Here is a 25,584-nt window from a genome sequence, read left to right on the forward strand (position 1 = left end):
GGCAGAAACCAAAGCTTCTCCTCATGAGACACAAAGCTATGTTAGCATGCTAGCTGATGGTACTACGATAACATGTGAGTGTTCAGAGATGCGATGGATGGGTGTGGAATGATAGAAAGAATGGAGACAGACACACTCAGCATGCTGGCTAGAGTGCTAGCTAGCGCCATGCTGCGCTTCAATAGTTATTGTGGCATGGTAGCGCGGCTGTTACTACTCAGGCCTGGCAGTGTGTATGTGTGTGTACAGTAGCAAAGTGGGTCAAACCAGAGAAGATGGCGAAGGCCACGTCTGCCAGCCGCAGCTGTGTTACTGTGACCCGTGTCACATTGCCATCCCCACAATTCACTGAATCTCTGCATCCATTCACCGTTTTTCATTGACCACTAATCTTGATCAAGCCATGGACAGCAGAGTCTGGATGCATCTTCTTCTACTGACATGAATTCAGCTGTCCTGGCAAGCTAGGGAAGCACACAGCCAATCCCAGCTGCGCCCGGCACCCCGCAGCCACGACACACACTTTATTTTAGGTGAGACACAATATTTGAGTTGCACTTGTGGTCAAAATTCAAAATTGTGAGTCGACACTATTTGTGTGTTTGAGAGATAAAATAGTCATCCTGAACCCTAACTCGGACTTCCAAATGACAGTCGGCCCCAAGTCTGTCTCAAATGTAATGGAAGGAAGGAAACACGCCTTTATTTGTCAGTGACTGACTATGGAGAAACAGGTTTGTATTCTTAGAAAGTTACTGAATAATTTGTGAACCAGGAAACTGCAAGAAAAATAAACGGCAGTTTTCCCCATTCGTGGGTCAATCCAACACATCTGTCACCTGCTGCGCTGAAGATATCGAAGAAGAACCTGTGCTGCGCGCCTGATGCCACCACTGACCTCTTGCACCTTATCATCCGTCTGTCTGACCTCTCGTCTTTCCGGAGTTTGCATCTCTTCTTCCTCCTCTCTAACCTATGCATCCTTGAAACACAGATGAACCAGATCAAACGTGGAAATACATCACCGGAGCAGGTTGTAAATGTGAAACTCCTTGCTACAAGCGGAGGTCAATACAAAGCTGGCCTGAAGCAGCAGGGACTCAGTCCCGATAAGATCCTCCCTCTGCCCCACACCTCTTAACCAAAGGCAAAATCATGAAAATGAGGCCACAACTTTTGTAAGTTGACTCCAAGGTGCGTTCCTCTAAATGATGCATCACTATCGACACTATTTTTGGGACAATTTCAGTGGAACTATCATACGTACAGTTTGTGGCTGTTTCTGGTGTTCGCTCTCAGCTTTGTCTCACACAGACAACCTGGAGCTTGAACCAGTTCTTGATATAAACAAACATAAAAGGCTCCACATGGCAGTGAGACACACACACTGACCTGCACTGGCAGACACACAAACCAGCACACAACAAAGGCGAAACATTCCGACCTTTTATTTACCTCGTTTACTTCTCTGCAAACAAAGGCACTTCAAAGGAAACCGGTTCTCTGATTGACCCTTCAGGAAAACTCCATGAACATATACAGCTCATCTTCGGTCTCCAGGAACAGCGTATCAGGCATGGTGTCGACTGGTACAGGGCAGTCGCAGGGAACCCAAGGAAGAAAAGCTTAACATCGCCCTTCTTCACCTACAAAACTATTTGTTCTGCGTGTTCCCAATGATTTCAAAATACCCCTTATAAACGCTCCTAGGGCTTCAGCTGGGGACCTTCTAATCTAATCTAATCTAATCCCAAGTGTCTCATATCAGGTAAGAGGGTGGAGACACCCATCTTGTGGACACTCACAACCTAAAGGACAATCCCATGCTACCAGCTGACATCTGAAAAATCCATCAAAGGAGTGGGTCATCATTCTCTGGAAAATGAGATGAGGATGATTTCTTTTGCTCAGTAGATTCTCGAAGAGAGAACAACTTTGGGAATTTGCCTTTCAGCATTTTTCTAACCACTGAATACAACTTATGACCGGATTTCTGGATGTGTTTCACTTGGAACTTTTGTTCAATAAAAAAAAAAAAAAAAAAAACATTCACTGCTGCTGTGCAGAGGCCGCCAACATTCCCGAGTCAAGACACCAACATGAGAACAAGGTTAGGGCCAGCAAAGGTACTGAGGCACCATGGACCATCTTTGTGAGTGTTTTATAGATATTAGACAGGTCACACCTAAATCTACAGCGTGGCATATGGTCGGTCTGATATGAAATGAAATGCTCTCTTCCCTAAACAGCGGTTCCCTGTCCAGCACAGTCGACGTAAACAGTCAGGGTAATGCCGCTCTCCTCTGTGACCAACTGGCCGTGTGATCATGTCTGATATTTATAGTGCCAGTTTACTTCTGACGATCTGTTCACACGCTGAGCTGAGCGTGTGCCAGTCTGGGGCTACGTGGGGCGGATGGCAGCCGCTGTAGCGTGGCATCAGACGTGACCTGAGTCATTCCGTCTGTCAGCTGGGCTCCGGCCAGATCTGGTCCACATTGACTTAGGACTTCTACTTAATCCACGGGCTGTGTTGCGAGGTCAAACATTGCAAAGCAAACTCAAAAAAATCAACTTGCCACACCTGTCTTCACATGTATCTGTGAAATGACATCTAACAGACATTTTACTTTGAAGGGACGTACAGGACATGGTTAGATTTGGTTAGCTTTGATTGCAACTTAAACCAATGTTTCATGCTCAATAGCCTTGCATTGTATTTCGGTATCCTATTATACAGGGGTAATGGGGTCCTTTCTGCCTGGTTAAATGGTACTGCAGGGCCCAAGAGAAAAGAGGCTAGTGACAGATCAACCACTGCCCCCTGAAGACACACAGCAAATGCATCCACACTCAGTTTTGTGGGTCTGGTGTGGAAAAGTCATGTTTGCAGGGTTACAAAGGAAACTCCGGAAACCCTACGAGGGTTTCAGTAGCTAGCTTATTCATGCACAGATGCCCTGTGGGGTGCCAGTCCCAGGGTGCCATAACCGACTGGGAATGTGATCCATAATTCACCTGGGAATGCAGCCGCTGGTCCATTCACGGAAAATCCCTCTCGACTGCAGCCCACCCAAGTCCCAATAGAGTGGCACACGTTTAGATGTACTTTATGAGAGGGAAAGGTATTTTCCATCGGGCACCAATTCCTTTACTGTCGCCATCTGGATTACATACTCAAACGTACTACTTTTAAGACTGCAGAGACTCTAGATCTGCTCTGATGGAATTTCTCCGGACACAAATGCTAGTTCCAGATCTTGCAATGATGTGTTTCACTATGTAGCCGGTGAGAAGAAGTGAGAAGAGAATTGCAATCGCAAAATAAGTCTGGACGCTCTCTCCAGTCTTGAACAGTAGGGTCAAGGGTTCAGACTGGACCACAGTTGGTGTGGCAACTTCCAGGAACCTTACAGTGACGCAGCAATATGCAAGTTTCAGGTGCAGCAAGAGAGAGACCTTGCAGTTGTGTATCTCAGGTTGCCAGACCTGAAGACCATCCAGAGAATTGCTGCAGTCTGTCCGAGCGTTTGGCATCCAGAGAAAAAAACAAATGAGGCAAGCGTTCAGTTAGCAAGCTGCTGTCTCAGTCATTTCTGACGGCCACCTGGTTGAAGCTCTGCAGCTGAAGCGTTGTGTTCACAGCAAGCACCGTGTTGCTTTAACGCATCAGATGAGAAGTGGTTTCCTGATGCTGCTGCTGAGCACTGTGCTTCGTCATGTGCTGCTGCTGCTGCTGGATGTTAATGTTGACGTGTGTCGACACTCCTGCTGTGTAAGCGCTGAGCTCCAGCACCACCAGGATACTGAGTGAGCAGGCGTTTTAGGGCCTCGCAGTAAATCACACAGCAGATGCTGAAGATGAGAAATTCATTTCCTTTAACTTGTAATTATTTTCCTTTCCAATCCTACCTTTGCTATTGTTATTCCAAAAATTGTAAAATCTTTTTTTTTTCCATTTCAAAATTTCCACTTTTTTCTGTACCTGTTTTCAACATTACTCATTTCAGTTTTTACATTACTCATTTTTACTATCGTTTTGACCTTGATTTAATCAACAATTTCCCATGTAATAGATTGTATTTCACAACCTTGAATTTTTAACTTTTTAAAATCTTAATTTTATCAATAGATCTTTCCATTTTTCAGCAGCATATCCCAGCAGCTTTATCCCGAATGTTGATATTGTCATCAGAGCCCTTCTCCACGTCTCGACTGACATTCTTATTCTGCTGCTATTTCAAACGGACTCGTCATAAACCAGTTAGTCAGAGTCTGTTGTTGAAAGTGGGTCGGGTTGTGCGGATGGTCCCGGGGAGCTGGGGCTGTATTTAGTTCAGATCTAACAAAGTTAAAATGTGATCACTGCAATTCATTTGTCAGTGTGCTGGTGGAACAGATTCATTACAGACTTCCCTGCATGCGTCTGCCAGCTGCGACTGAGGGAAGTCAAAATTCCAACCGAGGCAGGGAAGTAAGGCTGACGTCACCGATCCTAACGTAGCAGGGTGTTCAAAGAGAGTAGCTGAACTTCACAAGAAGACAGTAGCACACCCGAACACAGACTGCATCACAGTCAATGCGTCCAAGCTGACCCCTGTCCACTGCCAACATTTCACACAACAGACTACACTCACAGGCTTCAGAGACCCTTAGACAGTCTTCTGATCGGTCCTGAACATTGCACACCCAGCAAGAGTCAACGTTCATTCCGTACTCAGGGCTGATTTGTGTACAGCTTTCTCTTAACATTTCTATTCAGATTCCTTTCACACATAGGATGTTACAGTCTAGAGTTCAGTGTGGAATGCAAAGCCGCAGCTATACTCCGAATCTCTTATGGATGACTTCTCCAAACACATATTTCCCCATTACAAGACCAGAGAAGTGCACAGCGCTGACTCATTGTCATGACAATTCCCCCCAACTTCAGAGCACTTTAGCCATTGACTTCAGCTAAATCCGAGTAGTATGTGAGGTGCCACCACTGTCAACAACAAGCTCAGTTGCAATGACTTCCCATGATGCCCTGCAGCCCAGAAAACCAGTCATCATCTTGTGTATTTTGACTTCTCCTTCTTCCCACTTCCTTTCTGTGCCCTGAGGCACCAAGCTGCTCAGGCTGTGGAGGCGGAGCCATATTGTAGTGGCCATCCACTGTAATTGGTTGACTGGACTGCAAAGCATCATGGGAACTGTAGAGGTTCAAGTCACCATATCTGGGTTTATTATTGACAGTGTTAACGGTTAGTTAAATTGAACTACGGTCAGAGAAGTTGCCAGTTGCTTGTTATCTCAATCTCAGTAACAGTAATGACTAGATGGCACTGTCAGCCTGGTGCATGTTAGTGGCTTCCACTTGAGGAGAACAATCTTATTCTCATACGCATATGGAATTACATTTTAAAATATGCAGGTTTTTTGGCCTAGATTACTGGTTCAACAAGGAGTTCTGGAGGAAAGAACAGCTGACCTTTAGCTTGGTATCACTGGCGTGCTAATGGCTACATTAAAGAAAGTTTTGGTCTGGACTGCGTAGCAACCTTTTGTTTCGACAATGCTGCACAACAAATCTGAAATGTGTTTGATACAAAAAATATCATCATGAAAGGAAAGTGATTCTGGCTGCTGTGATCATTTGGTCAGGGTTGAGTGAGGAGAAACCTCAGTGTTCTGGCTCAGCTCTGCTTTGGCAGCATTGGCGCTGTGGCAGGTTGATCGACAGTGCAAAATGTTTAGTTCATTTATGTGTAAATGAAGGTCAGAAAAGGTCAGAGCAAGCATCAAGAGTCAGCATGAAGGAGGTGAACACATGATGTTGAGGTGTGTTGTCGTTCTGGAGGCGCCCAGAGTGGATCTGTGTGGCAGAAGATGGTTTCAGCGTAGCCGCCTGCTGACTGTGCGGGTATTTCCGTCGACAGCAGCGGCGGCGGTGGCAGTGCCGGGCCGTCCGGCGTGCGACCCAGACAAAAGCTGCTCCGGCTTGGCCGACATAAACAACATGGAGGTGCTGACGCCGAGCCGCTAAATATGCATGCAGACACCGAGGAGAGAAGATAAGGAGGCGGCGTTACCTTTCAGGGGACGAGGATTTCTCCGAGTTCACGGACATGAGCGGAGCCTGGTCGCCGCTCGCGGGCCCACGGACCACCACAGACGGCTCGACAGTCTTATTTGTGATTTCACCTGCTCGAGTGGATGTGTGAGTGTGAGTGCAGGAGAGGAGAGGGTTACTGTCTCCCCTCCTCCTCCTCCTCTCCCTCCTCCTCCTCTGTCCTCTTTCTCAGAGGAGAAGACGGGATGGAGGACAAACTCAGATGAGGATAAAACCAGCAGCAGATCTACCTGAACATGTGTGTGTGTGTGTGTGTGTGAGAGAGAGATGATAGCGGTGTCAATCACTCGCCCCTCCTCATGCCTCCTTCCTTCCTAACCTTTCCTTCCTCCCTTCCCTCACCTTCCCTCTGCCTCTCTGGCTCGCACTCTCACACTGATGATGGCGCCTGTCTTCCTTGTGTCTGCGTCCTCACTGGGGTTGCGGTTTGAAATGCTGGACGGAATCAAAAGAGGAGCTCCAGCGTGTCTCAGTCCGGCTGCTCTGTCGGCCTTCTGCAGCTCTGCACAACAACAGAGCCCACAGCGAGGCGGAACGCTCCACTCTGGCGTGCAGAGGGGTGTCGACGCGACACGGCAGCAGGACCGTGAATGCATTCCGGCTTGACTCATGCTCCCTCCCCCCCACCCGCTTCAGCCGTCAACATCGTCCCTCCTCCTCCTCTCGCTCACTCAGCTTCTCTCTCCCAATTGCCTTATTACGACATCCTGTATCTCAGGGCAACGCTGCCGTCCTTTCCCCCATCTTCTCCTCTCCATCAGGCGGCTTTTCACACACTTTTCCACAACACTGCTGCATCAGAGCAGGGCATGGAGGGACGTCTCCCCTGGGGGGGAACAGTCAATAAACACCAACTCAGTGTTGTAATTATCAATGATAATTTCATATTTATTCAAGACAAATTATGTAATATAAGAATTCAGGAAAAAGGATCGGGAATGGGGAAAAACACTATGTTATAAATAAAAATAACCTAAAAAATAGGAAAAGATTATTATTGTCAGGAAATAATACTGTGAAAATGAACAACTATAAAAAACAGTACAATAAAAAGTCACCGACCTTAATAAAAACATTGTCAATTAATCATTTAGGACGACAAGACAAATAATACAAATGTTTCGGAAAATAATGTGGCACTATTCACGAGCCACAACAAATAAAGAGTGAACAAGCAGCAAAAAAATAAGGTGCTGATTCAAAATGTTTGATTACAAAGAAAAACTGCACTTATTAAAAGCAATTGTCATTATGTACCACACATACACCACTGACACACACACTGACGTCAGTTTAGAGCAGTCAGTTAACCTCGGGATGCTTTTGGACTGTGGGAGGAAACTGGAGAGTTCAGATGGAAACCACGCAAACACGGAGGGAACAAACAAACTCCACTAGCGCCGTTGTTTAATACGGCATTCTATTGATCACCCTGCGACTGAGAAAATGGATCTTCATTTGATGATGAAGGGGGAAAAAAACAATCTAATATTGCAAAAATATTGGAAACCATGATTTGTTTAACAGTATTTTAACATATCATTTCACACAAAAATGAAAGTGCCACAAAATGAAATATGAAATACTCGGGTGAAAGCATGAATAAGTACAGTACAACCACCACTCAGTGAGAACAGGACAAAGAGTGAGAGCTAATATAAGGACTAACCACGACCAGACCCATGAACCAGAGGCCTCATGGGCAAATCTCAAGGGGGTTCCAACTGAGAAGACGAGACCAGGCTGTAGTTGACTCGTGTGAAGTCTTACACTGTTGGATAAAACACTGCGAAGGCATATTTTAGAAGGATGAGAATCATGAACCCTGCTTTCCATTCCTCTTCTTCACTGTGTTCCCTGCCTTAGGGTGGTCCCCGGTGGGGGGTTGGGGTCTCTCAGGCAGTCTGACCTCAATATCGGTGTGTTTGGATGACTGCACGGATGGAGGTCTGGACCGTGCCTTGGCCAATTGAACATGTGAGTCACAGGAAGCGAGCTAGACTCAGAGAATCCAACTCATCCAAGTGAGTCCTTGTGAGCCATCAAAGCCTCCTGTTACAAACAAAATGTCTTTTTGACGGCATTGGTTTGTCTCATTGTCAGATTAAGTTAGGCCAGATTTGGAATAAAGGATCTTCTCTCTATGTTCTTTAAAGGATAAAGAACATAGAGAGGATTAGCATTTGTCTCAGAGTAGCATTTGGCTGTTATTACACACTGGTGACTGGCTATTGGTGAGTTCAATTTCCAAACTGTAACAGAACAATCAGATATATGAGGATGTAAAACACTCGGCGTCTCACAGACCGAAATAATTCAGTCTCAAGACAACCCTACAGATAATTACAATCCGGAGCGATGGAAGAATTTAAAAGATAGCAGCACAGTTTAATCCAGTGCTTCGTTCTAATCCTCAAAAATCATTTTCCTCTGGGAGCGACACACGGCAGCGAGCGAACGCAACGTAACCTCTGCGGTTCCCACATGAAAGGACGACATCAGTCACACACACACACACACACGTCTCGCTGCCAAACAATTGTCCTCCTTCTGTGAGGATGTAGGCCAACAGGAAGTAGCGCTGGATCTCCACAACAGACGGCAAGTGGCACGAGTCAGAAGGAGAGCACTTTTCTCCAAGATCAATCCCATTTCCACTGGCTGATTTACAAAATGGGACTCTACACTGAACTGACTGAGAAACATAAATTCATTGTGCACATGTCAACTTCGGTGTTTTAAAGCCTGAGGTGCTCACCTCTGTCTAGAATAAACCACATTCTTTGTGTGATGAGCTCAACATGTTTGGAACCAGGACCTGCCCCAGGGATGGTGACTGCCTCCGTATGAATCATATTTACACTTGTTTTCTTTAACAGATCAGAACTTTTGGTTGAAGCAGACTGTGGTGTGACTGCTGTCGACTGCACCCATCTGGGAAGCTACCAAATGTTGAAGATAAATATTGACTGGCCTTTTTGGGACCGTGGGAATGAAGCATTTTTAAAAGATTTCCACTGTCATGTTGAGCTTTTCTTCACACTCAGAAAACAGTTGCTCCTATAGTGTGTTTCTCTCCCACCATCCAGCAAGGCGTATGGAGAAGTAGGCCAGACTTAAAGATAGCTCGCAGCAGCCTCAATATCAGAGCCTAAAATATATCTGCTCCAGAGAATCATCATCTTCATCATCCTCCTGCCCCCTCCCCTCTTTGGCTCCCTCGCCCCTCCCCCTTCATTCTTATTCCTCTTCTTAATTTGCCTAAAGAACATCCCCTGTGAGTTTGAGGGTGAGAATCCAGCCAAGTGTTTTCTTTCATTTCTACTTGGATTTGGTGCCAGACAACAGCATCTCTTTGCTACGACTCTACCAACACACATTCATCTTCTACCTTCCACCAGTAGATCCAACTCCAGTTTACTCACATGCCGCCTCTAAGGTCAAAGCGAGATGGCGCCCCCTGCAGGAGAACCTACACAGCCACGTTCCAGATTGACCGACAGACTTGTAACCGACAGGCTCCCTTGGAGCAGCGACACACTTCCGCATGGAGCCACCAGCCAATCTGGAGGGACCGAAGTTGGCTTGAGGGAGCACCAGACTGAACGTGCACGCACACACAACTTAACTCACACCCACAACAAATATGAATAGTCATGATTCCCCCAACACACGCTGTGCCAGCGTTTTCTATTTTGAGCAGCGAAGTGCGACTTGTCTCACAAACGGAAGATGCGAAGCGTTCACATTACTAATCGCACTTGTTCGCCTCGAACCACAACCTTTCAATCCTTTCACACCTCCAACACGTTGTATACTATGTTATGCCACCAGATGGCGCTTCATTGATTTTGCAGAATCGCAGCAATGAAATGAACATGAAAGACAAAGAAACGTGAGCTTGAATCCTCACTTTGCATTTTTAAAAATGCTGACATTTGACCATGACAATTTAGGTCAAGGTCAGGTTTATCTATATAGCACAATTCCATGGAGCTGACCAAAATGCTGTACAGTGACATAATGAGCAATTTTTAGAATATTAAAACATGGACTACACAACCTGACAAAGTTAAACAAATTGCTCAGTTAGTACCAAAGGCCAGTGCAAAACAGTACAGCTTCAACTTGAATTTAAAGTCTTCATTTAAAGCAGCTGATCATGAAGAAGGATAGTGTGGTTAAGGTGGAGCAGGCTGACTGGCGGCAACAACCCCTGACTGTGGACAAGTGAGGACGTCAAGTTGCTGCTTCAGTGAAACCTCCAACACAGCACACGCACACTCAATAAACAGAAGCTTACGCTCACAAACTCAGACCTAATAAACAGAATGTGCTTTGCTGTTGGCCCTTTCCGCACCTCATTACTCAGAAGATCGCCCTCTACAGGGCAATGTTTGAATAGCTTCTGTTGATATTCTGCTCCACTGAGGTGTGACAGCGAAAAGCAACAAATCACAGCAAATGAGGTCTGGCTGCCGTTGCTACCATCTAGCGGACAGAAGGGGTAACACAGGCAATTCTATCACTGACACTGGTTATGGAAACCTGAGTGACATGTAGTGCGTTCAGAGGCTGCGACGAGGGGGTCAACGCGAGGAAAGGCAGCGGGGCCAGGAGGAGCCGCTGGTGAGCAGGGAGTTTGCCGTCCAACAATGAGGGTCTGTGTTAGCGGCTTCGCAGCGATGTGATAACTGGCTGCCGGAGGAGGGAGAGGAGCAGACTCCTCCGCCCATCGCTAACTCACTCAATGTGATGATTCACCCAGTCTAGAAGTGTGACTGAAAATAGCCCCAGACGTGGAGAAGACAGAATTCCAGAGGACAAAACATGAAGTCAAACATCAGAGTCACTGTCATACCGAACGTGATACACTGGAGACGACGTGTTGTTTTGATGGTGGACAATTGATACGCCACACATTGTTCAATATTCTGGTCAGTGAAAAGAAGTGGGGAGTGTGTGGTGGGGGGGTCAAGATGAAGACACAAAAATGACGGGGCAAAAGAGAAGATAAAGATGGAGGAGGAAGCAATGAATAGAGAAGAAAAGTTGAGGGATGCAAGGCACAAGGAACAGGAAAGAATAAAGAGAACAAGAAGAAATGAGAAGGAGAATACTGGGAAGAGAAGGAAAATGTCATGGGCAAAGACAAAGAGGAAAGAGGAAGACATGAGGAGTGAAAAAGACGATAATGCTTAAGAAGGAAAGGAAATTAAGAGGAAGGCAAAATGTAAACAGAGGAGGATGAGAGAAGAAAAGGAGGAGAGAGAGACGACAGCAGAAACAACAGCAGCACATAAGGATGATATATGATTAGTGAGGATATATTAAAGGACAAAAGTGACAAACAAGCAATGAGAACAAACAGAGAGGAGATAAAACAGCAGGTCGGTGATAGATACGGACAGGGGCAGCAAAAGGAGACACAAAAGAAAGACAAAGTGATGACAAAGACGGGTCGAGAAGTGTGGACAAGCATAAGGAGAACAGGATAACAACAACAGCGCCAGAGACCATTTAGGATGCTGAGGCGATGGAAGGACAGAGGGGGTGACTTGTGAACATGCACGGTGGGACCGACACTCATCAGCTGATGCTGGCCTGAGATCCCCCAGCGTTGAGAGCGTCGAGACAAAATAAATAGCCGGGCTCCAGACAGCAAACACAAGGAGCGGGGATCACAGCCCACATCAGAAATTCGATGAGACAGAAATGAGTATTGATCCCAGCGTGCGGTGGCCTCGCCTGCTCTGCATTCATCATATTATCTGTGATTATTGGCCACTGAGCGGGAAGTGCTTGAATGTGTGGCGTTGTTATCGCCGTCTATAAGCATCTCCTTTGTGTCCAGAGCGCAAATGAAAAACGCCACTGTTTGGCTCGGCAAATGACTGGATCGTTGAGAGTGCAATTGATGTCTGCCAAGATAAGACTGGTGGCCAGACACATGCGTATATATCAAAAGAGAAGTGCTGACTCACACCGAGATTGTTCTGAGAGGTGTGGACAAGTCAGTGGGCTTTCCTGTAGCAACACAAGCCGCCAGCGCCTGTTGAGTGCAGTCCTGCAGGTCTGACCAGTATTTACGCACAGCAAACTTCAGAGTCACAGTGACAGACTTGATCTCCCAAGTGCATGTCTTCCTACCACCACAATATTCCCTTGATTGTTCCAAATCATCCTCCTCCATCTCCCCCTGTCCTCTGCTTCCTCTTCTCTCAAACCTACAAACCTCATGTCCTCCTTCACCACCTCCATCAACCTCCTCTTTGGCCTTCCTCTCCACCTTCTGCCTGGCAGTTCCAACCTCAACATCTTCATCTACCAATGTACTGGCTCTCTCTCTCTCCTCTGTACATGTCCAAACCATCTCCATCTAGCCTCTCTGACTTGGTCTCCTAAACACCTGAGCACATGTGCTGTCCCTCTGATCCTATCATCATCCTGCTCACTCTCAGAGAGAAGCTCAGCATCTTCATCTCCGCTACCTCCAGCTCTGCTTCCTGTCTTTTCCTCAGTGCCACTGTTTCCAAACCACACAACATTGCTGGCCTCACCGCCATTTTGTACACTATTTTTCAGCAATATTCAATGCCTATATTCTGTTTTTCAGCCATTTTTTTTCAATTCCAATGTAAGTTGTCCCTGTTCTAGCCCCATCCTCCACAACATTCCACCATTCCTATGTGGCCATGTTTGGGAGGACTGAGAGGCCCCACTCATGGTGACAGGCCTGTGGTGGCTAGTAATACCACGTCATTTGCTAAAACAATAGATGGATGGACAGTGATGTTTTCAAATGACATAGTGACTTACAGTGAGAGTAAGGTGAAAGATGAGAGAGTTGCAAGAGGAAGAGAGAAGACAGGATCCAGTTTAACAGTCAGAAACAATGGCAGGTCAACATGATGAAGAGAGTGTAGGCAGGGTGGAATGAACTGTGATTTAGGGAGGTGAGATGGCTTGGACACTTGAAGAGGAGAAAGACTAAGACCACGAAAAAAACCTTATTAAACCATGAAATTCCATGTGTCTCTCTTCTCCTTCCAGTGACTTGCACAGTTATGGCAAAGAAGTTCTCTTCAGTAACATCCTCACTGTTTTCTTTGAACAGAATTAAACCTCAAACGGAAACCCCCTGGAAAAAGTACATAAATTAATATTATGATCCTGATGCAAATCAGGTAAGCATTTTCCAAAACGAGCTATTTTTAAAAAGCACTGTCTGTGTTGCATCCAATCAGCCGTGACGTGGATGAGATCAATGCCAGCTATATGAAAAAGTGCAGCAGAAACACGGCTGCGAGACAAATTCAATATTTCTGGAGCGAACTGCACAGTTTGTTGAAATGAAAATGAGCGTCACAAAGAGAACAAAAAGCAAAACAGCTGCTGACTACAATTGCAGACCACGGTTTTCTGCAAACCATGTACTCAGTGAATCTTGTTTAAAATCTTGATGTTGGGTTGAGTGTGTTCACTGTAATTTTTCTACACGCAAAAAAAATGAAATCCAGTTTCTAGTACACACTTGATTTGGCAGAAGTTAAAATAGTTTGTGCATAGTTACAAAAATAGCTCCCTTTTGTTTGACTTTTATCCTTTTATCTTGCCGAGCGTTAAACTAAAATGTCTCTTTGTGTTTCACGTTTCCACGGAAACCGCTCATGAATGACTCCAGTTGACTGGGGGCAACAACACAGCAGCCTCAGTCTCCACGATCACCGACACAACAATGATGTTGTAGTTTGGAGCCATGACAGCGTCCTGCTGGCGTCTGCCAGTGCTCACATTTATACCCCGAACACTTGACCTCTACCCTGACCTCTGAGGGAAGCATATCGTCGGATAACAAACCATGGCAATGTAGTTTGTGATGAGCAAATGGACACCATTGAACACCATTTTCTTGTAGTGGGGAGGTTTGTGTTCCTCTGTGATCCTGAGAGTTATGTTATTGGGAGAGGGCTTCTCCTAGTAGGGTCTCCCATGACAAGGTGGTCACAGGTGACACGACAAAGAACGGTTCAGTAAGACATCATTAAAGAGAGACAGGCAAGGCAGTCGGCTCAAAACCAACCCAACGTTCCCAAAAACAAAGCCAAACCGGATCAGCCATCGCCCAGAATGACAAGGTCTGCCTTTGATTGGACAAAGGACAGGACACTACTGTCACTACTGCTACTGTCAGCTGAAGAACACGCTGGATACAGAGGGAGAAAAGGAAGAGCAGCGTTGTTGGTGTGAGTGTAGGAAGGTTGACCGTGGGGACCATGACTGAAATGGGTCAGGAGTTAGCTGATATGATGATGAGGAAAAAGGTAGGCCTTTTACGAGCAGGAACGAGGTAAGGCTGGGGACTTTGGAGACACATTCAAGATCTTTTACCACGAGGTGGATGGGAGAAGAAATGGTGTCGCCATCATTTTGATTGATGAGTATGTGGACATCTTGTGGAAGTGAAGATGGACTCAGACGGAATGATGAGTGAGATGGAGAAGGAGCTCTATTGAACATTGTAGGTGACTATGCTCCACAACAGACCTGGGCAAAGTTTCTTCTTTTTGTTTATCAATTACTATTTTCCTCAAAATTTGTTGAAAGAAAATTCCAAATATATTTTGAAATAAATTGCCCTTTATCTTAGATGTTTGGTTCACTGTGTTATTATGATTTATATTCAAATAAGATGCATGTAAAACATTTTATAGGTTTCATGCCATATTTCCACTTGTTAGTATCCTTGCTTCCACACTGAATATTTAATGGTTCATTTTGTCCAAGTTACTTAAGATTTTTTTCCATCATAGTTTGGCATGATTTATTAAGTTCCCAACGTTAGCAGGAGGAGAAAGAGGAGCTCTGGAACAAACTATACGAGGTGATGGAGAGCATTCCCCCAGGACCTGGTTACACTAAAGTAAATACCTCATATTTTGAATATTAAAAGTTGAATATGTGATCATTCTATTCAAAACTTATTTTGCAACAATCCTTTCCTCAGAGGTGTCAACAAACTTTCAGGTCACTGCCACCGAACAACCATGTCAAGTTGTTGACACATTTTGGACATTCCAACAAATTCTATGACGCGAGGGAAGTCTCTACAATGACCTCAGAATGAGAATAGTCATACGATGACATCACAAACTGTGGAAAAGCAGATGATGACCTCGCACAATGAGGATAGACGGATGATGACACCACAGTGCAGCAAGTTGGATGGCATTTGACAGTGGGGATGATCTGGCAATGATATCACTCTGTGGGGGGTTGGACTTTCATTTCATATAGACAATTACTTCTCATTGGGGGAATCGTATAACAGGTGATCACCTGGCCATATGCGCCATTTATGGTTGAATGTTGACTCTAATGGTAGATACGATCACATGCTACAATGCAGATATGTCAAAGATAAGCGCCTGCGGTGAGACTGGCTTAACAATGACAGAACAAGTGAGGAGGGTGGAACGATGACAGCACATTATAGGATGGTCACCCAATGGCGTCACATAGTGTGGAAGGTCAACATCAGGTCTAATGTTATCCAAAGCATGAGGAAAAACAAATACAACACATGCCAGACTGATGGCCAAGTCTTTGATTTCACTTAGTGTTCATTTTAGTCCACCCAAGCAGCTGCGTGCGTCGTCTTTGAATGGAGGAATTTTTTTGTTTGTTTGTACGTTGACATGAGCCAGAGTGAGTCATGAAACCGTGAAAAAGCCATTTCAGTGGGACATTAAAGAAAAATGACTCACACAAATACACGGTGAATTTGAAAATGGAGGTGCTGGTTTTGGGAAACAACATTAATAGATCAAGGTGCTCAGCTGTCACATCTGCCACATCACATTAAAGCATGAACTCCTCACCACCACCACCACCACCATCACCATCATCATCATCATCATCATCATCAGGCATGAGAGCAGCAGTAAAAACTGAGCCCCAAAATCGCAGCTTCCCGGTCCGAGTCCTTCACGTACAGCAACTTCCCACACTCCTACAGCTTGTCACTCCCTCCCAGTCCCGGATGAACAGACGCCGGCGTCACCCCAACCACAGCCCGCTGACAAGGCACCGAAGCCCCGCGTACAAACGCCCCACTCTCACGCGCTCCACGCCGACACCTACCTCTGCTTGTGCCCAGCTTTGTCTTTCTTCCCCTTCGGCCGCCTCTTTCTGGCCTGAATAGCCATCACTGCCGGGGTGAGGGTGCGATTATCCACGGGCATGACAGCCGTCCGGGGAAGGGCGCAGGAGGGACGGGGAGAGAGAGCAAACACACACCGTGAGGCTCGAGCGTCGGCTGGCTCGGCTCGTTAGCATGCCATGCTAGCTTACACAGTGCCGGACACTCCTGCCACCTATCACGGTAAATACAACATGAACACCGGGCAGCGTTGGTCACTTGCAGGCAGAGAGATACGCACCTTTCCTGGAGCTCATGTTTCCTCAGCAGGAGCAGCCGGATTCTCCCCCACCTCCTCCCGCTGCTCTCCCCGCACACACCAGCCGCTCAGCGCGCTGGTGGAGCGCCCTCTGCAGGCCACCTCGGGAGTGACGCGCAGACGCCGATAAAACGCTGTCGAACCAAAAAAGTTGAATTCTTCAAATGCTGAGCAGAAATCCAATGCGTTCGTCAACTGTCTAGAGTATCTCGTGTGTTTAGATTAACACTTGAATGGCCAATACACTTTATTTTTTAAATTCAATTGTTGTATTAACACCTTAGTTTATTCCCAAACTTTATTTACATTGAGTCTGACCTCACCTGAACGTCCTCTAATGTGTCTTAACCTGTTATTAAAATGTGGATCCACATTTGTTTGTTTTAGCCACATTTGCTCGTTTAACAACAACAACAGGGATTTAAAATTTTAATCAGATTTTGAAACTTGGACTCCTTAATAACAGCTTTGCTAATAATAACGCACTACCAACACTCATTCTAAGACAAACTTCAGTTATTACTCCTTCTTGCTAATTCCTATCACAACAGCAAAACTTAGGTCTGAAGAGGCTAAAGCAAATATCTTCTTTGCTTCAAGGCACCGCTGGAACTTGAACCCAGGATCTCCTGTTTGCAAAGTGGAGACAGCGCCAACAGAACAGGTGATGCTGAAACAGAGCAACTTCAGGTGAGGTTTTGTTTGCACTTGAACCATGAGAACACCCAGTGGTTTTAACATGGGGACCTCTCTCCAATCCAAGGATTCAACCCCAGACTCTTCTGTTTGAGGGGCAAGTGCTTCAACCAATATAGTGCTTCAACGATGTCAAATAATTCTAGGAAATAATCCAAACTCCTAAGATCTGGAATCCAAACTTTTCTCCTCAAAAACTAGAAAAGATCAGTGGCTGTTTGCTGCACTTATGAAGGCATAAATGACTGTGTCCAAGCTATAGGTGAAGGAGAGGAGGTGAACCACGCCTTGGGTTGGTGAACACCGAAATGTGTTTTCATTTTTATTGTGTCTTGATATGTATTATCACTATTAAATTTTAACAGTGATAATACATACATTGAAATACTTCTTTTGTATTTGAGGTCAACCAAATGATTGGAGATGAATCAGTTTGGGTGAAGCTGTCTATGTGATATGAGTTCTAAGGTCAGAAAAAAACGGCTGTGCCACTTGGTTAGGATGGCAACAAAGGCAAAAACATGGGACATCGAAGGGATTAAAAACCATTTAGCGTTGCATTTTTGACCTACAACTTACTGCCTGGTCGACCCAAGTTCCGTTGCCCTGCCAATAAAGAGGTTTAGTAGCAATCTTCAAGTTTAAGGGGCTCATAAAAGGCACCGCTGGGATTCGAACCCAGGATCTCCTGTTTACTAGACAGGCGCTTTAACCAACTAAGCCACGGCGCCATGCCTTGCCAGTCAAGAGGCGGGCTCAGAATGCTGTGATATCATTCATAATGCTAGGAGGGTTGTGCACTACTGGGATTTAAACCCATGATCTCCTCTTCACAAGTTGCAGCCCTGAAGTGTATATCACAGCATGTAATATGTTGATGATGGAGGAGGAGATTGACTAAGTGTCCTCTAGCTTGGTTGGAACAAAAACCTTCACCCCACTGTGCCCTGATTTTAGAGACCATTTTGAAAGTTCGAGTGGGATTCAAACCCAATACGTCATGTTTAATAGACTGGGCGTGCGACTCACCAAGGTTTCTTGCTCTGCATGCACCTCAAAAGGCACCGCTGGGATTCGAACCCAGGATCTCCTGTTTACTAGACAGGCGCTTTAACCAACTAAGCCACGGCGCCGGTCGACAACACGCGGCTTGCTGACTGACCGCTGGATCAGAACCACTTGTTTTAAGATCATTGGATGTGATGTTTTGTCATGACGACCTGTGACGCAGGGCCGATATATTGACCTGACGTTTCTGGTTGACTTAAACGGATGAAACCTGTCCACCATCAGAGCCACCAACCACGATTTTTAAATGTTGCCATCTAATATTTGCTTGAGTTTGGTTGCATGACCCACGTTTGATCGACAGTTCATGTCTCCAATCGTCTTCAGTGGGCGGGAGCATCCGGCAGGATTGTTTCCGGAACAAACACACTCGTCTATCGAGACACTCACACACGTGTGTGTGTGTGTGTTTAGAACGCTGCTGCAAGAGTTGTTCCTCTGTTTGAGATTGTCACAGTGAGCCTGCTTTTGTGAGTCAATCCAGGTTTCATTTTCAGTGACCGTTACAATCGCGCGAGTGTAATTTTGTTAGCTGCTATGCTAACGTGTGTGTTTATGTCATTCAGGGAGTTGGTCAGTCTCTGACATCTCTCTTTAAAAACCAGACCGGACTCTTCCTACCAAATTTCTTTGGACGGTAGTGTCTTCTGATTCTTGTGCATTTTGTGACGATTTATTCCGTTGTGATTTCCTGGCCATTTTCTTGCAGTTGAACCTGTTTCTAGCTATATATTTGCTAACTGTGTTATCTAGACGCAGCGGATGCTTTTATATTAGCATTATAAACGATAAATAAACTAGTAACATGACTTGAGATTTTATATTTGGTTACGGCCCGGTAGCATGGTTAAACTAAATTGAGCAGTTTGTATTTATTCTGAACCCTGATAACTCGCGTTACCTTTTCTGTTGCAGTTTAAAGCCAAGATGTCAGAAGCCATAAGCTCGTCGGTCCAGGTCGGGGAAAAGCGAGGAAGTCCAGAGGATGAAGAAGGGAACACCCTGATCAAAAAGCCCAGAGTGGAGAGAGCTTCTCGGGAGAATGAGGAAGAGCCTGGTGCTGAAGAGGGAGATGAAGGAGAGGATGAGGAGGATGATGGTGAGACGTTCGCAGAGATGATGAAGCACGGTCTCACTGAGGTGGACGTGGGCATCTTGAAGTACATCAGTGACCACGAGGGCTTCTCTGGAATTCTTAAGGAGAGGTTTGTAGCCTAGCGACAGATGCATACATGATGGTTCTGTATAACTCAGAGGCTTGTGTTTCTGGTTGTCCCCCATAAAGGTATTCCGATTTTGTGGTGCACGAAATAAGCAAACAGGGGAAGGTAGTTCATTTAGACAACCTGGAAATACCTGCTGAAGTCCAGGTGAGATTTCATGTCATTTGTTTACTCAACCTAGATATCTTTGGTCTGTTCAGCAGCTGATTTACCTGCAAATATCCAGTTTATTGCTGGGCTCAGCATCTGATGTCCAGGAAACTTTTGCTGGTTCACAAACACCGCTAAATACGCTGTCTGCTCTGGAGACATCTAGTCTAGCAAGAGTTCACACCATGATTCTGTCCTTGTTAAACATTGAGCCACTTAAGAGGTGTAGCTAGTGAGCAGGTGAGTGGATGAACATCAGCTTCTCCTATTGTGACTTCAATCACACGTTCACCTGTGAGTCTGACACTGACAAACACACCACGAGTATTTAAATGTTGATGTTTTTAGTAGTCAGTATTAATAACAGAAGAAGAATGAGTTTCCTCCCAGCACTGTTTTCGAGCCGTGACCTGTCGGGTTGAGTGGTGCACTGTTTACGTGTCTGATGAACTGGTGAGCAGTTCCCCTCCTCTGTCCATCAGGACGAGGAAGAAGTCGCACCTCAAACAGAATCTGACGTTCTGACCGACGAACAGAAGAAGCAGCTCGCAGAACTTCAGCTCTTCAAGAACAAAGAGGACAATGTCTCCATTGAGGTTGGTGAAGGAGTGTTGCTGCAAAGATTGTGAATTTCAATTGTTTTCTTAAATATTTTCACTTGATTTTTAAAGAAGCTTAGTGATGGGAGGATTGATCCTCAGTCTGTCAACCTTTGCAGGGGGACGAAGCCAAAGAGAAGAGGACACTGGTCCACAAGGCCATCAAAACTCAGTTTCCAGGTCTGGAAACAAAGACAGAGGAGAGAGATGGACGCAAATATATTGTGGCGTATCACGCAGCGGGGAAGAGAGCCCTGGCAGGTACACCACATGCCTGACCTCTTCACAATGTCTCATGAGGAAATGAAAGAGTTGTCCCGAGTGCATGATGACGCTGCTGCATGACTGTGCCGGCGTCAATCACACTACACCTGCAGTCACACAACAGCTCCCTCTTGAGTTAATGGCCAAAATCATCTTTGCTAGACTGAGGTTCTACTTGGCAGTAATGTTTCATAAAGCATGGTGGCGCTGTGCTTCTCGATCTGCATGCTGCTCTCTCTCTTCATAGCCGTCTCCTCTTTTGTAACTCTGTCCTTCTATCCCTTTCCTGCTTTTCTCTGAGGGACAGGCGCCAAAGTCAGTGCAGGTAAGAGCTTGACAGTCTCAGAGACCCGGCAGGAGTCATGGGAAACGTAAACTCACAGGGCCTTGGACAGTTTGGAGGATATTGTTTGAGTTAATAGCTAACTGGAGAACATGAACTTTCATCTTTCTTCTACTGACCTTTTTACTGATCAAGTCCCAATTACTGTATGCCTGGAACACATTTGCTCAATGTTGGAAAGAGCTGTTTTCCCCATGAGAGTGAGTGTTTAGTACCAGACGAAACACATGGTGATCATAATACAGAGTTTCTGCCTCCCTTCCAGCTCCACGGAAACATTTCTGGCCCAAAAACCGCGGCAGCTTCTGTCACTTTGTCCTGTACAAGGAGAACAAGGACACGATGGATGCCATCAACGTCCTCTCCAAGTTCCTCAGGTATCTCCACTCTAGCGCTGGAAGCGAAGCCGCAACTTGAGCTGAGTCTAAACATGTGTTGCCAGGCTTAGACCCAACATGTTCTCCTACATGGGCACCAAAGACAAGCGGGCCATCACGGTGCAGGAGATTGCCGTTCTCAAGTAAGACTCCATTCCAGAGATCTGAAGATGACCAGGAGATGAATCAGGTTTTTGTGGCTGTTTGCAGGGTCACAGCAGAGAGGTTAGCACACCTCAACAAGTGCCTCATGAACCTCAAATTGGGGAACTTCTCCTACAAGAACCATCCTCTCAAACTGGGAGAGCTGCAGGGGAACCACTTCACCGTGGTCATCAGGTAAGAGCATGACTCTCTACCAGTCTTTTTTTTTTTTTTTTTTTTTAAACCGGTCCTTTCAGGCTGCTGTTAGTGCTTTGGTGATAGACATTTGTGATCAGTTGAAACCGGAACCGAGTCTTGGGCAGGGCTCATTATCCATGTTTGGAAACCATGTGGCTATTAAGTGTATACGGGTGGCCATTTTGTAAATGTTATTTAGAAATTGAACTCCGAGATAAACACCCCCCTGATTCACAGGAACATCTCAGGCACAGACGCTCAGGTCCACGAGGCCATGACGTCTCTGCAGGAGACGGGTTTCATCAACTACTACGGGATGCAGCGCTTCGGCACCACAGCCGTCCCCACGCAGCACGTCGGGAGGTGTGAGACGCCTTCCATTCTTCTCCTTCATACATCTGTAGTCAAAAATCTAACGCCGCTTCTGTCCTCAGAGCCATCCTCAGGAACGACTGGAGCGAGGTGGTGGATTTGATCCTGAAGCCCCGACCGGGAGGTACCCAGAGCTTATTATAAATAGAAATACAGAGAGGTCTCAGGAGTCAAAGGGAGGCTTTAGAGTGGAGCTGATGAGCTTGAAAGTTAGTTCCACCTGCTGACACCTGTGCGACTCTTGCAGCGGAGAAAGAGTTCCTGGTGCGCTGCCGCGAGGAGTGGGCCAAGACCCAGGACCCTGAAGCGGCCCTCAAAAAGCTGCCAAACAAACGCTGTGTGGAAGGTCAGCTGCTGCGAGGTCTGTCCATGCACGGCAAGAAGAACATCGTCACCGCCTTCGGACTGGTCTGTTCGTGACACCGTGCCAGCACATCACTCCTGAACTCACTGTCTCTCCGGTTCCGACCCAGATCCCACGCAACAACCGGCTGATGTACATCCACAGCTACCAGAGTGTCGTGTGGAACACCATGGTGAGCCGCAGGATCGAGGCCTTCGGGCTGAAGCCAGTAGAGGGCGACCTTGTGCTCAAGGGAAGTGAGTATTTAACTTTAACAAAAACTTACATTTATGTTGACATATAAATGTTGGAGTAGGAGGTCTAATGTTGAAGAAAAATGACACAAGTCAAAGGTCACCACCTTTGGGATCAAGGTGGTCCCCACATCCTGCTCAGAAGTGTCTTGGATGCCTCCCACGTGAGGTGTTGTAGTGGTAGGAGACTTGGGAGCATACACGGGACACAACAGAGAGACGTCTCTCAAGAGAGTTGGCGGAGGCTCCATGGAAGAAGAAAGTCTGGGCCACCTTGCTTGGACTGCTGCCCCCACGATGTGAGCTTTGATAAGAGGAATCATGTGGTGCAGGCAACACCACATGATATTTGAGACACGTTTAAGATGACAATACGTTTGACATTACCTGTAATGTAGCGTTGTATAGTCTCATAAGCGCACAAAATTGTAGTTTTTTTTTCTCTTCATATGAATGAGAGGAGAATGTGGCTCTGTTATTTAATCTCTGGTTTGTTTCTCCCTGTGTGTTTGTGAAGCCACTGCACAGGTGTTGTCTGCAGAAGAAGTGGAGAAACACACCATCCACGACATTGTGATGCCACTTCCTGGATATGATGTCATCTACCCCACCCACCACGGTGAGGCTGTCAAAAAGAACGGCTATTTTGGCCTCTTTATTATTTTATTATTTTGTTGTTTTTTTTTTAAACCTTGTGATGGTGTTTCTGGCAGTGGGGAAGGGTTACCGGGAGCTGCTGAGCGCTGACGGCCTGGACATCGACAACATGAGGCACAAAGTGAAGGACTACTCTCTGTCTGGAGCGTACAGACGGGTCGTCATCAGACCCACAGACGTCAGCTGGTTCGTCCTCTCCTCTTTACTCTCCTGAGTTCAGTCGTGACGTGTCGGCTGACTGTTGTGTTTTCATCTCGTATTCAGGGAGGTGATCCAGTACGACGACCCGCGGATCTCACTGGTGCACACCGACTTTGAGAAGCTGGAGAACAAACCAGCTCCGGTCTTCAACAAGGGTGAGTCCAGCTCCGTGGTCACTGTTGCTCTGTCAGTCACGATGACACCACGTTGTCTCCACAGAGGGGAAGTTTCGGGCGCTCAGGATGGAGTTCTCGCTGCCTCCGTCCACGTATGCCACCATGGCGATCCGGGAGGTTCTGAAGTTGGACACCAGCATCAAGAAACAGACGCAGCTGAACACAACCTGGTTCAACTGAGCCTGCGTGGTGCCGGATCCGTGTGAAACTTGGTTCTGTGGGAACCTGATGGCTATTTTCTTTGAGAAACAAAGAGTTCATTTAGGATTTTTAAACATTTTTATCTCATTAAAATGTGATGATGGGTCGTCTCATCTGTGAATCAAAACTTTTCAAATGTTCAAATTTTTACTTTTAACTGTTGACTCAGCTGAAGAGAGGAATTAAAGATGTTTAGTTACATTTGACTCCGATATTTTGTTTTCCTCTCACGGTCCAAACACATGAAGTGGTTAGTTGATGACTCTAAATTTCCCAGGTGTGTGAGAGCGACTGTCTTGTCTGTATGGGATCAGTGATGAACTGTCAGGACTGTCAGCAAGGAGCAATTACATCTCCCACAGGGTCACATTAGCTACAGAGACGGTGGTGAGGGCCGTCGGTCCTAAAGTACAGAAGAAAGAGTCGTGAAATGTTGTCGCTTTGGTGATATTAAACAAGGACAAAATAGAAAAAAATACACCACAAAAACTGCTTGAAATATGTTTGTTTACTTTATATCCATTTGATTTGAAGGTGGTCATTATTGATCATAAATATTGGAAGAGTTTTTGAAGTAGTGATGTGACTCATTTAAGGGCCAAGATCCTCGAACATCTTTTCAATATCTTAATCTTAGTAGTTTTGCTGATCTCGCATATTGCCCACGTCTCTCTCCCTTCAGAAGATGGAAGGACTTCAGACGCCCCTTTTAAAATATTCATACCATTTATTCATCATTTCATTTAAATGTTACATTTAAATTAAATTAACTTCAATTTGTGTTGTCTGATGACTTTAAAGTTCCTAATTTAACTCTTTAATGTCTGATTGAAACCGGACATTTGTCTCTAGTTTATTGAAAATGATTTAATCTAAGTTTTTGAGTTGTTAATAGTTGCTTTTGGCGACTTCACGTGCTACATTATGCCTTCCATGAACGACGAATGCTAACTTGGAGTCAAGCTTGCTGTGACCCTACGGAGCTGATTCATCAAAAGTGACCAATACTGGTTAATTTTATACAAAAAGTCATACTTCTTCATGGCTTTATGGGTTGAAAATGTGCTTTTCTTCTGAAAGTGAATGCCCTCTGCCCATCTTTTGTCACAGAACAACAATTGTTAGCAAGCTAGCTAGCTTCTGTTTCCTGCCTTTCCAGCCGCCACAAACACTTCTTTCATGGAAGCCTTTATTTACTGACTGTGTTTGTCTGTGTGTGTTTGTGTTGCAGCAAGAGAAGAGAGCGGAATGTTTTTGTAAACATCTGTTCCCATGACAACAGGTTGACGACAGCTTGACCCCTGTCTCTGTGGAGATACCCACTTCCTGTTTACTCTCGGAGCTTCTTCTCCGTTTACACCCTCACCCACCGCTGACCTCCATCCATCCACCCACTCGTCCGTCAACCATCCGTCCATCGCTCACTTGTCTGGAAGCTATTGTACTGAACATGTGTTGCTCCGCCGCGTGAAGACCACCAAGCCAAAGGGGCAAAGTTGCTTCCTCACATGGTCTGAGGATTTACCCACCGATACTGGAGGAGATTCAGCCATCTTTGTCACAGAATTTATGTACTGTAATGAATGTACTTCTATTTTATGAACAGTAGCATATCAAGTGAATTCATTTGTTTTTATTTTACACTTAAAGAACCAATTCCTCTTTTTTTTTCCATCAGTATTTTAAATGAGGCAATTGAAAAAAAATCTATTTTTTAGAAAAGAAAAGTTTATTCAGAAATAA

The 25,584-nt window shown here is 45.6% G+C and overlaps 2 protein-coding genes and 2 non-coding genes across 10 annotated transcripts in view; 1 reads left to right on the top strand and 3 right to left on the bottom strand.

Moving 5' to 3' along the window:
* srpk2 (SRSF protein kinase 2) overlaps positions 1-16,654 on the bottom strand; it is a 33,230-nt gene extending 16,576 nt beyond the window's left edge. For 3 of the 4 annotated variants that reach the window (XM_053884540.1, XM_053884538.1, XM_053884537.1), the window contains exon 1: positions 6,458-6,726. In XM_053884540.1, coding sequence (XP_053740515.1) covers positions 6,458-6,726 — 269 coding nt within the window. Of the gene's footprint in view, positions 1-6,457; positions 6,727-16,258; positions 16,326-16,557 lie in introns of those variants that run through there. The other variant, XM_053884539.1, reaches the window with a different exon arrangement.
* On the top strand, positions 14,048-24,015 carry pus7 (pseudouridine synthase 7). Of its 4 annotated transcripts, XM_053884543.1 has the most exons (18): positions 14,048-14,636; positions 17,176-17,265; positions 19,255-19,544; positions 19,625-19,709; positions 20,195-20,308; positions 20,431-20,572; positions 20,883-20,900; positions 21,184-21,295; positions 21,361-21,438; positions 21,506-21,634; positions 21,875-22,000; positions 22,072-22,133; positions 22,257-22,417; positions 22,483-22,609; positions 23,124-23,225; positions 23,320-23,449; positions 23,528-23,619; positions 23,684-24,015. In XM_053884543.1, exons 3-18 carry the CDS (start codon positions 19,267-19,269, stop codon positions 23,818-23,820), a joined length of 1,893 nt encoding a protein of 630 aa, XP_053740518.1. In that variant the 5' UTR covers positions 14,048-14,636; positions 17,176-17,265; positions 19,255-19,266; the 3' UTR covers positions 23,821-24,015. The 4 variants fall into 4 exon arrangements, with proteins under 4 accessions (XP_053740518.1, XP_053740516.1, XP_053740520.1 ...); XM_053884541.1 differs by lacking the exons at positions 14,048-14,636; positions 17,176-17,265 and adding an exon at positions 18,677-18,809; XM_053884544.1 differs by lacking the exons at positions 14,048-14,636; positions 17,176-17,265 and adding an exon at positions 18,882-18,976.
* Positions 17,929-18,002, bottom strand: trnat-agu (transfer RNA threonine (anticodon AGU)). The gene has a single exon. It is a non-coding gene; the product is annotated as a tRNA-Thr (tRNA).
* trnat-agu (transfer RNA threonine (anticodon AGU)) lies at positions 18,331-18,404 on the bottom strand. Its single transcript has one exon. It is a non-coding gene; the product is annotated as a tRNA-Thr (tRNA).
* Positions 24,016-25,584: the final 1,569 nt, after the last annotated feature.

Source organism: Synchiropus splendidus, chromosome 14 (genome assembly GCF_027744825.2).
Source record: "Synchiropus splendidus isolate RoL2022-P1 chromosome 14, RoL_Sspl_1.0, whole genome shotgun sequence".
Classification (NCBI taxonomy): Eukaryota; Metazoa; Chordata; class Actinopteri; order Syngnathiformes; family Callionymidae; genus Synchiropus; species Synchiropus splendidus.